This window comes from Solenopsis invicta, chromosome 5 (assembly GCF_016802725.1).
Source record: "Solenopsis invicta isolate M01_SB chromosome 5, UNIL_Sinv_3.0, whole genome shotgun sequence".
NCBI lineage: Eukaryota > Metazoa > Arthropoda > Insecta > Hymenoptera > Formicidae > Solenopsis > Solenopsis invicta.
Window position 1 is genome coordinate 27,442,113 of NC_052668.1, and position 14,401 is coordinate 27,456,513.

General features: G+C 28.4%; 1 protein-coding gene across 1 annotated transcript; it reads right to left on the bottom strand.

The window, feature by feature from the left end:
* Window positions 1-1,289: 1,289 nt before the first annotated feature.
* LOC105198832 (lipase 3) lies at window positions 1,290-9,215 on the bottom strand. The gene is made up of 8 exons (XM_039449191.1): window positions 8,929-9,215; window positions 7,858-8,059; window positions 7,360-7,474; window positions 6,006-6,252; window positions 5,765-5,923; window positions 4,658-4,742; window positions 3,862-4,022; window positions 1,290-1,650 (listed from the first exon to the last, which is right to left on the bottom strand). Exons 1-8 carry the CDS (start codon window positions 9,088-9,090, stop codon window positions 1,498-1,500), a joined length of 1,284 nt encoding a protein of 427 aa, XP_039305125.1. The 5' UTR covers window positions 9,091-9,215; the 3' UTR covers window positions 1,290-1,497.
* Window positions 9,216-14,401: the final 5,186 nt, after the last annotated feature.

Here is a 14,401-nt window from a genome sequence, read left to right on the forward strand (position 1 = left end):
TATATGTTTTCTAATTTAAAATAGTAACTTTAGATAAGATTCATACTTTTATCTAATATTACTTTATCTTTTTTTTTCAAATAATTTGTTAAAAATTAGTCTTTGTTTAAAGTGGCGTAATTTTATACATTTACCTTATGATTTTTATTTTATTCTTATTAGTAAAAAAGTTATTGTGATAGATAAACGGTCGATGCACTATTCGCCTAAGAGTACATGTTACGGACAGACATTTTGATGAAAAATATAAAGTCGCAACGGTATTGAAACGATATCGAAATATAATATCGATTCGAGATTTAGACAGATTCGGATTTGAAAAATTTTCATAAACAACAATTTTGAGCAAATTTTTGAGAGTAACTAAAAGAAAATTTTAAACAATTTTTGAAACCACTACGAATACGACAGAGACTATAAAACTTGAACTTACAGCATCGCTAGAAATGGTCTATTGAAACTAATGATATAAATCATAATAATATAAATTTGGTGATTGCGATATCGAACATCGATCGTATTATTATTTTTCACATGAGAACTTTTTACATCAAGGTATTAATGCCTGTTGTATATTGTACAATATTTTTTTATTGTAATATGATGTATATTTCTACATTGTTCATGAGCTTAATATAAAATGAGAATCACAAATAATATAAAATGATGCTGCACAATGGAGGATGTAGACAAAAGACACGCAATTATGTTTTTATTGTTGAATATTTAAATAAGTTATGAAAGGATTTCAGGTTGAATTAAAATTAAGATTGAATTAAAGTTAAATCCGGGATTTTAACTTATTTTTTTATTGAAAACAAATATGTTATATGCTCCGTTTATAATAAATTTTTTTAAGTTTTAAAGAATTTTTAGGAAATTAATGTTAACTTCCACCAATGTAGATTAACTTTGATCTTAGTTTAACTTACTCTTTTACTTTTTCAAATTTTACGAATTAGAAAAAGATAAATAATATGTGATAAAGACACATTTTCTGGAAATGTAAAACTGGATGTTTAATCGTTAAGGTTGAACATCCGAAGACGTGTGAACATCGATGTAATTTGCTGGTATTGTTGCTAAAGATGACTGAAAGTGAATTAAAACGTTCAAATCAATTTAAATAAATGTTCTTAAACTTAAATAATTACAATTTGCATCTCACGAACATTGCCTATACTCTTATTGGCCCTTTATCATTTTTGTTGTTTGAAGAAATTAAATAATACGAGATAATATAATACGAGAGAATGGAAATTTACAGGAGGAGTACAAGATGCAAAATATACATTTTACATTTTACATTTCAAATAAACAAAATATTTTATGAGAATGCGAACACATTAACAAGAGATTGATAACTGCTACATATCGAATTATATTGAATACAAGTATTGATCTTGAGACAAAATAGTTCAACCGATGAGCAAGTCAATTCGTCAAATTTGTGAATTCATAACCGTAGGAATTGTATGGAACAGATGTCGGCAATCATTATAATTTCTTCTTCATTTCATCTAGTATCAGATCATATACAAGCTTCCTCACATCCTTGGCAAACACATAATCCACATGATTAAATTTCGGGTTTGCTATTAAGGTTTTACCGGATGGATTGCTCAACTCGCTGTACAATTTTTCCACATCCTACGAAACAATCATAATATAAATAAAAACATTCGTGTAAAGAATATAAAAAGTTATAAAAAGCATCAAATGTGTTGTGTATGTGTGCGCGCGCGCGCGCGCGTGTGTATGTGTGTGTGTGTGTGCGCGCGCGCTTCTTAACAAAAAAATATATCAAGAAAGCACAAACCAGTAATATCTTTAATTCTTCTTAAAAGAGTAACGCAGTTCTTTTATATCTTAAGGCTCCTGAGTACTCGCCGCGGCCATATTGAAGTCGTGACGTCAGAAGCGAGAAATTGCGTGAAATGACACGTAATTTTGTCCGACATGCCATTTGTAAATAAAGCCAATTTGGATAAAACAGACTAATCAGATAGCTTTAAAACACTTCTAAATATCGGTCACGACTATCCTTTTTTCGCCTAGCAGTCAGTAAATAGTCGTAAAAAGCACGTAAAGTGACGTCTATTCAGACAGGAAAACACACGGATAGCTATTAAAAGGAATGAAAAATGTACTTTTATGTATAAAATTCAAAGAAATTTTAGTCGCGGTCCATTTTTACGAATTTGGTAAATACGAGACAAGTCATGTTTTTACAATGAAACACATAATAACAAAATGACATGCACGATAACATTTCATCGTCAATCTGTCACGTTTCACGTGTATTAGTTCTAATTTTGTCCACGACGAAATGTCGCTACCGTCAACGCGGAGTTTTCGGCTGAGGAGTCAGGAGCCTTAAAACATTTTTTATTTAAAATAAATCTTTACATTTAGTGCTTTCGTCTACTCACTCGCTTACTCTTGACACAGTAGATAAGTGAACTCCAATTCGAAAATGTGACAAGAACAGTGATAATGTTTCTTAATTGAAAATTTTAAGTTTTGGATTTTACGTATATCTCTGTTCATAGTTGTACATACGTAGAGGAGAAATAAAAAAGTTTTTATGATATAATTCAAAACCAAGTTGTTGAGACTACTCAGAACTTAATTGGTTCATGAGACCTGATAATCTCGAGTGTTCGTAAGTCGCAATATACAGATATACAGAGTAATTTCGCGCTGCTCATTCACTTAGCCCAAAACACTATCGTGTTTCTTCATGTACTTTTATTTGATATTTTAACGTCAAGATTAACAGAAAGAACATGATTTTTTCAACTTGTCATTATAATTGAGTATCAACAAGGAATACTTTGATGTTTCAATTTCAATATTAGAACGGCTGCCAGCTCTTTTCAGTTGAAGACTATGGCTTTTTGAATAAATTTCCGGGCAGATTCTTTTTCAAAAATTTAGATAATGTAAATAGTACCAGAGCAACAATTTGTCACATTGAAGACGTCCTAAAGACGTTTTTTCTGTATACAATGTTTTGCCAAGAAGAATAGAGCGTACAATAAATATCATTAAGATGTACAGTGTAAAGCGCAAAGACATCTAACCCAGATAACATGCATATTTAAAATATGTCTTTATGGTGTCTTTTTGACTTGGGTATTGTTATTATTGCACTATAAAAATACAGTCGTAACAATTACGTTAATACATTTTTGGCATGTATAACTACCAAGAATTATGTTTCTAAATTAATTTTTAAATAGAAATAAAGGTAATTTGACTATCAAAATATTATTATTTATTTTCATCTTAAAGCTCAATTTTGAGGGCTTGACTTTAAGAAAAATTCTCCTCTTTCAATATATATTTTTATCAAAACAAGAGTAAAAAGTCTCATAATAAAAAAATCCAGCACTTTTTCTTTATCACGTATTTTATTTACGAGAAATGCAGCTTTGCAGCTGCCATCTATTGACGCGTGTTGCCATGAACAAAACGTTCATTAGATGTTCTTTGGATATTCTTTAGACGTCTATTGTATAACAGTAAAAACATGATGTTCCAAAATTATTATCGAAGTATTCGTATGTTAAATATATAAAATAAACTCATATAATATTTATTTAATAAAATTTAAATTTAAAAACTAACGAGTTAAAAGATCAGATATATTGACGTCTCAGCACGTCGCACTGTTGCTTGGGTAATGAATAATGATCGATCTCCGGCAATTTCAGGCAGAAGAGCTGGTGAAATATTAGTCAAAAACTGACAACCGTAATTAGAACATCAGGCAAAAAGATATTCTAATTGGTTTGAAAGTATTTAAGATTGAAGATCTTTAAAATAGTCAATTGTTTTATATAGAGAAATACAAACCTTGACATTTGATAACCAGTCGTTTTTACTGTAGTATAAATGGACTGGTGTTTTGATGTTGCTCAAATCGTATGTCGGTGGATTTATCGAGCCGTACACTTTCAGATTTTTTAGTATTCCATAATCGTATTGTTTAAATTTCCCTGGTAGGAAAAATGTTCCTGTCGACAAATTTGCTGATATTACTAAAGGAAATGTTTAAGGAATGTGATGGCAATTACGATGTGTAAACGAGTTTATAGATAGATCTTTACGGAAAAAACGATTTTATTGAAGTATCCGACCGTTTAACTAGATACAGATCTGAAAATGATTTTGATGGACCATCTAAATAATTATGACGGACGTTTAAGTGTAATGAGCGCTGCTACAAAAAGTTTTGACATTCTAGCAATCAGTTTGACAGTTCAATATAATTTTAATGGCCTAACAGAATTATTTACAGATCTGTATACAGCTAAAATTTTTAATCATTGCAGAACCGTTGTTTTTGTATATGTATATATAAAATACATGTGCTATATTGAACAATATTGATCATACTCGAACATCTGCATAATTCTGCATTAGTGTGTGTAAGCTATAAACAGTACATAAATATATTTATCGATAAAAATATCATATCAACATCTCAATCGATAAAATATTATCATATTTTGCACAATGTAATTGAATATTTAATATGCTTATATTTATGCTTTTGTGCTTAGCTAGCTTTATACCAATTTTTATGGTACTGCAACAGGGCCAGTGCATATTCGTCGCGAAATCATTATTAATATAAGTGAACATTTACCAGATTTAATGAGTTGAGCATAGTGGACGATTTGCTTCGTGGATACAGTAGCAGGAACATGTCCTAAGATTATCGGCATAAGAGCCTAAGAGATGATAGCAATATAAGTTTAACTGACATTAGTTAACTAAACAATATTACAAACAAGTATTTGATTAAATTATTAACTGGGTAATTCCTAAAGTTGACATTGCAAAATAATATTACACAATCTTGCTTTAACCTTCTAAAAGTAAAGTTGGGATCGAATCCACGGCTCCGTCTACTTCATGACTTTACAAGAAATTAACAGCTATCCAGATAGCGTGAAACATTGTAGCAATATTGCTGCAATATTTTATCCTGCTTGGGTATATTAACTTAAAAATGATTTAATGTTATTATTTATTTATTTTTTACTTATTTTGTATTAGGTTTATTAAATAACAAATAATCATAACGGAGCATTTAAAATCGGATTCGCTTTCATAAATACTAAAATATTTGTCCTTTCAGTAGAAAGTTAATACTAATATAGTTACGAGTATTGTATTAAGGAAAATTACTGGGTACATATTGTTTGATAAAATAACAATATTGCAATTTCTTGTTTACAACTATTTTGTATATACTGATATAAATTTTAAATTTTTACTTGTTAGAATAATTTAAGAAATGCAATATAAACGATATGCCTTAACGGTCATAACTAAATCTTAGTGCTGATATTTATTGTGTAATTTTATATATCTTTTCACGTTTACAAAACTGCGTGCCGAATAAATTTTTCGGTCATTTAGATTCTGGTTAGCATCATTTATTATTAAATTAACTTTCATTTCAATAACAATATAGTATTAATTCTTGCTCGACTTAGAACTGTATTTTATGATGAAAAATTTATCCGGCGCGCAGTTTCGTGAACTCGAAAAGGTTCACACAATAAATATCAGTATTAAGATCTAGCTGTGACAGCTAAGGTATTTCGTTAATATTGTGCTTTCACATTTCGGTCGAAGCTCTCTATTTAATTTAAGATATGCTTCAATTTCAAATACGAGACATAAAAGCATGCTTGAAAAATAAAATGTGTCTATAAATGATTATGCTAGACATTTAAAAGCATACCGGATCAAATTGGTCAGGGTCGAATCCAGACACCAGGAACATAGAATTTGAGCACACTGGGCTGGTAAAAGCTTTTTCCGAGCATACCAATTGTTCAAATGCATTTATGAAGTCGCTCTTAGGATTGAACTCGTGATAACCAAATATATCCCAAACATACTACAATGGTAAATTTAAATCATTAGTTACATTGAAGTCGGTAAAAGTCAATTTTTTTTTTATAAATTCGAGAGTTACGTACGTCGATGCCCACGGAGAATTGTGCCACTATCTGCAAAAAGGGACTCTTCAACCTGCCGCAGTATGCGATCGGAGCCATAGCATACATCTCCTCGATATAATCCTGATACTCAGGTCGTTCTGATGCCATGACAAAGAAAGTGGTGGTGCCTTGGCTGTGTCCTAGGTAGAACATTTTTTTGCGGCCGGTGCTCTTTGCAATATATTCTATCATCGCTGGAAGATCAATCGTGCCGATTTCGTGCCAACTGTAATATATAATAAAAATACTTGTGAGTTACTGCGTTTAGCTTAAAAATGAGTAAAGTAATCATCGGAAATTATTTTTGTCATATTTTAATTATTATACAGATTTTTATTAATTTTTATTTAACATATGCAGTTTTTATAATGCGCTTTTTATTTTTTATTTACTTTACTTCTATTTGTGAAGGTATTGATTTTTATGTAATCTCTTGAGCGTAAGCGAGTAATCAAAGATAACTGATTAAATTTTTTCTGACGAGATAAGCATTTAATCAATTATTAATAAATTTTTTATAGATAAATATAGAATTGAGATTTTTCTCTTGATTATTATCTTCTTATTTATTTATTAGTAAAGTACGAAAAATAACACTTTATTAAAAAATTCATTGCAACGAAAATATTTTATCACTTTCCCATATAGCGCAAAATATAATATTTTAACAATGTTTCAGCAATATTGTTAAAATGTTGCAGTGTTGCGCGCTGCATTACTGCTGAAATATTTTGAGGTTGGTTGGATTATTTCTTTAACTAAGTTTTTGTGTTTTTCTTAAAATCTTAAAGTTAAGTAAAAAAGTATTTTATTAATACGTTTTCTTAATTTTTATAATTATTATTCTTTCAAAGATTGCAGACCAACATTATCATTGAGAAGAGATTAATTCTTATTTGGTTACAAAACGGAAGAAGTCTCATCAGACAATTTTAATATATGTACAAGAGGACTTTTAACCCATCTTGTTTTGCCACTCATGTTATCTGTTTATCTAAAATCTGGATTATAATAGGTACAACACCTGTTATAATTATGTCATCAAATTATCACATTCTTAAAAATCGAAATGATTAGCACGTTTGCAAGGAGATAAAGCAATCGTGTTTTAGTTAATCCACACGTACAGTTTAATATTTAAATTTGAGATCTTCTTATCTCATTACAGATTAGATTGAAGATATTAATATTTCTACGCTGCAATTTTTTCACGCACCTTACTTGTGTATTAAACTTTATCTTTAATCATGTGCTACGCGAGTGTCGTGTGATGCATGAAACTATTTCACGTTTTTCTTATATTCTTCTCTACTTGACGTATATCATTTCTCACCTGAAGTTCCAGTAAACGTTTGGATCTACTGTAGAATTTACATGAGTATTAGCATATGGACCACCACGCGCGTTACCGAGCCACACATCGTATCCCTCATCCGCCAGAACAAATGCTAAAATAATAGTAGCGCAATAAAATCATAAAAAAATACTTTTTTTCTGAATTATTTTGAATACACTATAAAAAATTCAAATTTGAATTCCGAAAGAGCAAGATTTCTTTGTGCAATCTGTTAAACATAATATATGAAATATGTACCAATATTTTGTTTTAAGAATTTTAATATTTTATTTAAAATAGAAATGACATGAAGCACACATATATTTAAATTATTAATTTATGAATAGAATTGAAAATTATGTTCCTTCTTGATTTTTTATCTAAAGAAAACAATTTTATATTTCAATATAAATGTATGATAAGTTCACGCAATAATATTTTCCGTCATTTAAATATTAAAATTTTTTAAGATATATAGTTTTACTTTTTCTTTACCTAAGCTTCTATTACGGCCAGAAATAACCCAAGACGATGAGTCACACAGAATACCATGCATCACAAACGCAACAGGTTTCTGTACATTTGATTTGGTAGAATTAATCTTTCCTGTTATTCGATGTAGTTCCAAAATATAGCCGTCGGGAGTGGTTACTTTATGCAGCTCACCGTCAAAGCCGTTTTTGGTAATCAGTTCCATCTATGTATATAATAAAACGACAATTTCTTAATTCAAACGTATTCTTAGCACAGAATTAAATGTGATTGTCAAGAAAAAGGAGACCACATTATTATTATAATTATAATGCATTACATTAAACATGTAGAAAAATAAAAAAAACCATAAGGGTAACTTATAAACTATCGAAATTATTATGAGACCAATGGAGCAGTCGTATAGCATGTTACGTGCTAGAAGTGAAAATTATGAATCCCGATTCAAATCTCTTGGTTAGCTCCGTTAAAGTTTCCTAATTACTACAAATATAATTAATACCAAACGTAATTTATTATATTATGTAAAACATTCAATAACAATTTAATGAAAAATAAATTGATATATATATAAGGCGTTTTAAAATATGTGGGTATAATTAAAGAACAATTAACATTTTGAACAAATAATATAATTAAGAGAATAATATTCCAATAAATTTATAAAGTTATAAAAAATTTGTGAGCTAACACAGATTATAATGTCTGATATTTTTCACTTATAACAATATTAATAAAATTATATATTGAGAAGTGTTTTGCGCGCGCAAAAATTGACCTATAGTATACATCTATATATAACACATGTATATTATACATCATGCCAACATGTTATGTAACAACTTTTGTGAAATTAAATAACTAAAAGAATAATTGATTTAACTATTTTATATATTTTTTACACTTTCCTTTTTGAAATATTTATTTAATTGTTAAACAGATACTTAAGAATTATTTATTTAAGAAACATCCATTTTAATATAATAAGATCCATAATAAAAAAATTAATCATATACAATTTATAGTTTAAATATTTCTTGATTTTACTTTTGAGAAATAAGTGGCTTTACTTACCGTGGTAAGCTGTGCATCTTCAGGAATATTGGGTGATAACAGATCCGGGATTGGTGGTATCCGATCTATTGGATTCCATTTCGGTATTAAACCTGCCAATCCACCAAGAATTCCAGCGTTCACGGATACGAGGACAGAGATGAAAAGTATCGCCAGCAACATGATGGTTGAATGACGTGATCGATGAAAACCGATGAAATCAAAAGAAAAGTGGGCTATTTTCTTAAAAGCACGATGTTTATATATAACAGAGCTTGTTTCTCTCGTTTATGACAAACAACGCTAGAGTGTCTGGGGTTTTATGCAACCATATCCATGTGTCATCTGTTAATTTATCATAATTTCTGCTTCACTAGTGAATAATGATCGGTGTAGTAAGTCGTAATTGACATTGCGAAAAGAAGTAGAAGATCCATGGGTCTTATCACCGTGAAAGCGGGGATCGGCTATTTACTCACGAAACGATATAATATTTTCTAGACCATTCGCATGAAAGTGCATGCAGAATACTCAGGTAATCAGCTGACGTCATTTGTTATCATTTTGGCATTAAAACGTCGTCAAAAATGCAATTTTGACGTTAAAATGACGTCATTTACTTGGGTATATGCGCATATTTATCTTTTACCGGACTCTCTAACGAAAGAATACCGAAAGGAGTTGACTTTTAATGAATTATTTCAAAGAAAATCTCAAATAATCAAATTGTTTGCAATCGTTGATCTCAAAATCGCCAAATCAAATCTGCAATATCAAAAATATATTAAACTGGTCGAGAATCCAAAATTATCTAAAATTAATATGCAAGAAAAATAAAATTTTACCGTAAAAATTTAAAACAAGTTCTACACGAATATCTGTATTTATTGATCAAATATTTTATGTAGTAAAAATTTAATCGAAATATAAAAAGATATTAAAGATTTAATAAAACATTATACTATCGACAAGTGGTAGCAAGAAAAATAAGTGTTCCAAGTTGCAATGAATATTTTAATATCGCAATAGTTCATTATACATTTATATCTCATTATACTTAAATCTCATTGTGTATGCGCTTACAATTAGTGTCAATTTTTATTGAATGCCACTTTTATTCAATATAAGAAAAATAAGTAGTCAAAGTTGCAACGAATATTTTAATATCGCAAAAGTTTATTATACTTTTATATAAATAACTCATTGTGTACGTTGAAAAAAATTTAATATTAAATCAACAGTTCATTCTTTCATATATAAGCAAGAATATAAAATTTTCTTGGAAGAATTAAAAATCTTAAACAGACATAATTTGCTTACATAAAGAGAAAAATTTTCCTTATTTAGGCGAATTATGTCTGTTTAAGATTATAAATTCTTCCAAGAATATTTTATATTCCTGTTTATATATGAAACAATAAATTGTCGATTTGATACTAAATTTTTTTTGTGTATGCACTTATAATTAGTATTAATTTTTATTGAATGCCGCTTATTTTATTCACTATTTTTAATTATATAAATTTAGAAATATTGGTTTTAATAATAACTAGTTACTGTATCTTTCATGTCTGAACGTATGAGTAATTGATTAAGAAGAAAGAATACATTAATTAAATTTTTTTATTAAAATAACACATAAAATATGAGTATACTATGTTAAAAAATCTGGAAATGATTTTATTTTACAATCACTCAATGTATGAAAATATTTAATATCTCATATTTTTGCAGCCAAATCTAAAATTAAAATTCCTTCGAAATACATTTACTTGAAATTTACTGTTGTATATTACAATAATAATTTTATAATTGTAATTATATAAAAAGAAGAAGGAAAAATAGAAGTCGAATTAGACAATAACATAATCTGCGATGCGTAATAGAAATACAGCGCCTGAATGTTGTCAATAAACTTGATTTTAACGTTGATGGTGGAATTATTGATTTTGACCATCTTGGTTCTTTTTCTTACGTACAAGGAAGGAATATTAGATATTAGGAATAGAAATTAGAATTTTAGAATCTATTTCCTCCATGAACATCAAATGTACAATGAATATGTATAAAATGTAAGACATAAATGTGTGTGTGTGTGTGTATCATATAAGATACAACATAACTTATTATTTATCTAAAGTGTTTTTTGAGAAAACTTATTCTAATTTCTATTTTTAATATTTAATGTTTCCCTGTTGTGCGCAGTGTCTTGTGTTAATTACTATTTTTGGGACAAATTCGTTTCTATTTACAAAATTACGTGTCTTTTCAAATGTATGTATATAGTTGAATTAAAATCAGTGTTTGTTAACTAATTCACTGGCAATGACTCATATATGGTCCAGAAAAAATACTATAACTGATACTCAGTTAACATTTAGTGCAATCTCATAGCCCTCATACGTGAGTCAGGTTGTGCGTACAAGAACGCTATCACATCGTCTTCACGATAGTCGTACTTGTATGAGTGTTATGATGTGCATAACATATGGAACCTATGCGTGATGGGTGCGAGTGTAAAAAGCCGTATCATAGCACAATATATCATTATATAAAACAGTTGTTACGACTCATCGGGAGGACTGACACTGCTCAAACCCATCATGATCATCACGTCGTGCGCGCAAAACCGCCGTCACATTGCCATCACGCGTGCAAGGCATTAGAAGAAAAAAATTAAAAACAAAAGTTGAGAAAAATTACAATGTACTATTTGAGAACATTTAGAATATATTGTCACAAAATATGAAAATAAATGGAGAAAAAAGCTTTTTCATTGTGCAACAGGCTTTAGACACAATTTATAGCGTTTTTGAATGATATGGGTTTTAACCTAATCCGGGTTGAATTAATAGCACCTTGTACTGGAATTGTCCAATTAGAAGTTAAAATAGAGCACGTGACGTCATTAATCTGACTTGGGTTGGGTTAACACTAGAAGGGCAGGATTGGACACCTTTAGAAGGACCGTAAGAGCAAATCTGGGTCTAAGTACATTTTTGTGTAAATAATGAATAGAAAGAAATTAAATCTATAGATGTTTATCTATAACGTTTTAATATCAATGATGTCAATATCATCATTTATAGTTTAAATTTAGTTGAAAGTTTATTCGAAAATGAATAACTGTACTTAAGGTCTTGAAATAAGAATCGACTGTAAATACCGGTCTTAGAGGGTCATCTTGACATCAGTGTGCGAATACGTATCTTCTGGAATTGAGACTCATATTGCTTGCACGAGTGAAACATTCACGCTTGCAAGCGATATGAGTCGTAAATAAAGACACATTTGCGTGCCTAATGAGGGTCACGCGCGTGCGAGCACTCGCACGTGTGCACGCATCATTGTGCGGACATTTTGTTATCTGGGATAATGACTTATATGTATATAAGCAAAAAAAGTGCCACAACTAATAATGACTTATGCATAAGCGAAAAAAGTGACACTAAATTTAAGTATTTGCTTTTCAGTTTTGGCATAAAACGGTAATACGGAGTACACCAGTGAATTGATTAAATTGCTGAAGTTTTATTGTTATTTATTTTTTACGGAATCAACACTATATATCAGAAGGAAGATAACGCACGTGAATTACTCAAAATTCAGAAAGCAGAAATTTACGTAAGAATTAAGAAACGGAACACATTGCGGGTTTGGAAGATGTTCGTGCAACAATGACTGTAATTATGGACACCCTGGTAAAATATTTTTTTATATAATTATGCATAATTGTATAAAATTATATATATTATAATTACAATTATATATATTAGATAATTATATAATAATATCTATAATTATACATAATTATATGTCTGATTTATATGTGTAAAATTATATACATATATAGTTATACATATAACTTGGCACAAACATATATAATTGTATATAATTTTATATAACGATTGCACATAATTCCATGTAATTATTATACATGTATAATTATATACAATTATGTATGGTACCAAATTATTATGTAATTATATTAATATTTTTTACTTAACATTGGTGAGGATAATGAGTGAATGAGTAATGTTCTGTATTGCGGATAGAACTGTGTATCGGTGCATTTGAAATTAACATTAAAAAGTGTATGCATCCCGGTTAGGGTTTGTATTTTTACACTATTATTATTTTCAAAAATTTAAAAGATGTGTTAAGTATTTTATTAATGTTGTCCATCTGAGATATATTCATTTTTCTTACACTGTAAGAAAGTAAGTTTTCATACGATATTATTTTTGAAAATTATTATAATACATTTAAAAATCAATTCTTTTTTATTAAAGATGTATTCAACACTTATTTCTTATTAAATAATACAAATGTTTTAATATTTGACATTTAAAATACGCATTTAAAATATATATGTTTTCGGATGCTACATTGTCTAAATTTATATTAAAAACAATTTTCTAAGAAAATAGAATATAGGTAAGAGAATAGTATAAGAAAAATAAATTTATCCCTCATAAAATTTTTAATAAAATCTTTTGAAAATAATAATAATGAAAATAATTAATTTTTTATTTGTCACCGTAATTAGATTAATAAGTAACATTACACATTGATACACAGCTTCAGCTACAATATTGAATATTAATTCATTATTCTCATTAGTGTAAAGTAGAAGGCAATTCTTATAACGTTGTCAACTATCGATGACTAGTTCCATCCACAGCACACTCTCACATTCATTCATCATCCTCATCAGCGTACAGGATATTGGATGTAAATAATATGTATCCTAAAATATATTAATAAACAAATGTAAATTCAAATTTTTACATTCATTAATGTATTAATAATTTGAGAGATTTACAAATAAAGTTTTTAATTTATTCACTAAAGTATTAAAGTTCTACGTGAATATTTTTCATATTATCTTGTTTTTTTTTTAAACTATTAGTTCTATGCAAAATTGTATAATATATAAATGATGTATTATTTCAACAGCTATAACTTTTATTTGAAACATTTTTTGATTAAATTAATATTTATCAAAATAATATTAAAAAACCAATATTTTTCTATTCTTTTTTTAATTTCTTATTTTAAAGATAACCTTGTCGGTGATTTTTATTATTATATTCGTAATCAGCGCATCAAAATACAATAGTATACCAATTTGGACTCAAATCGGAGAGTTCACTTTTTAGGAATCTCATACTTTTTATTTTATAAAGAGATATCGGAAATAGATAATTTAAGATTTAAGACAATTTTAATCTTACTTTTGATTTTGTCGATTTTATCCATTTACAAAAACATTAAAAATGTAAAAAAAAAGCGTTAAGTATATTTTTTTGCAATATATTATTGAGATAACAAAATTCTTTGCAAAAGTTCGTGAAATCCGCCTAAAAAAACATTAAAAATGTAAAAAAAGCGCCAAGTATATATTTTTAAATAAAAAACCAAACTAAAACTGCAATGAATGAAATCAAATATAATATCATCAAAAAGAAGTAAAATCAAAAATATTGAAAGT

Coding starts and splice junctions, on each gene's coding strand:
- LOC105198832 (XM_039449191.1), bottom strand. CDS start 9,090: ATGTTGCTGGCGATACTTTTCATCTCTGTCCTCGTATCCGTGAACGCT. Junction 4,743..5,764: donor ACCCTGACCAATTTGATCCG/GTATGCTTTTAA, acceptor ATCATCTCTTAG/GCTCTTATGCCGATAATCTT. Junction 4,023..4,657: donor TGCTCAACTCATTAAATCTG/GTAAATGTTCAC, acceptor ATTTGTCGACAG/GAACATTTTTCCTACCAGGG.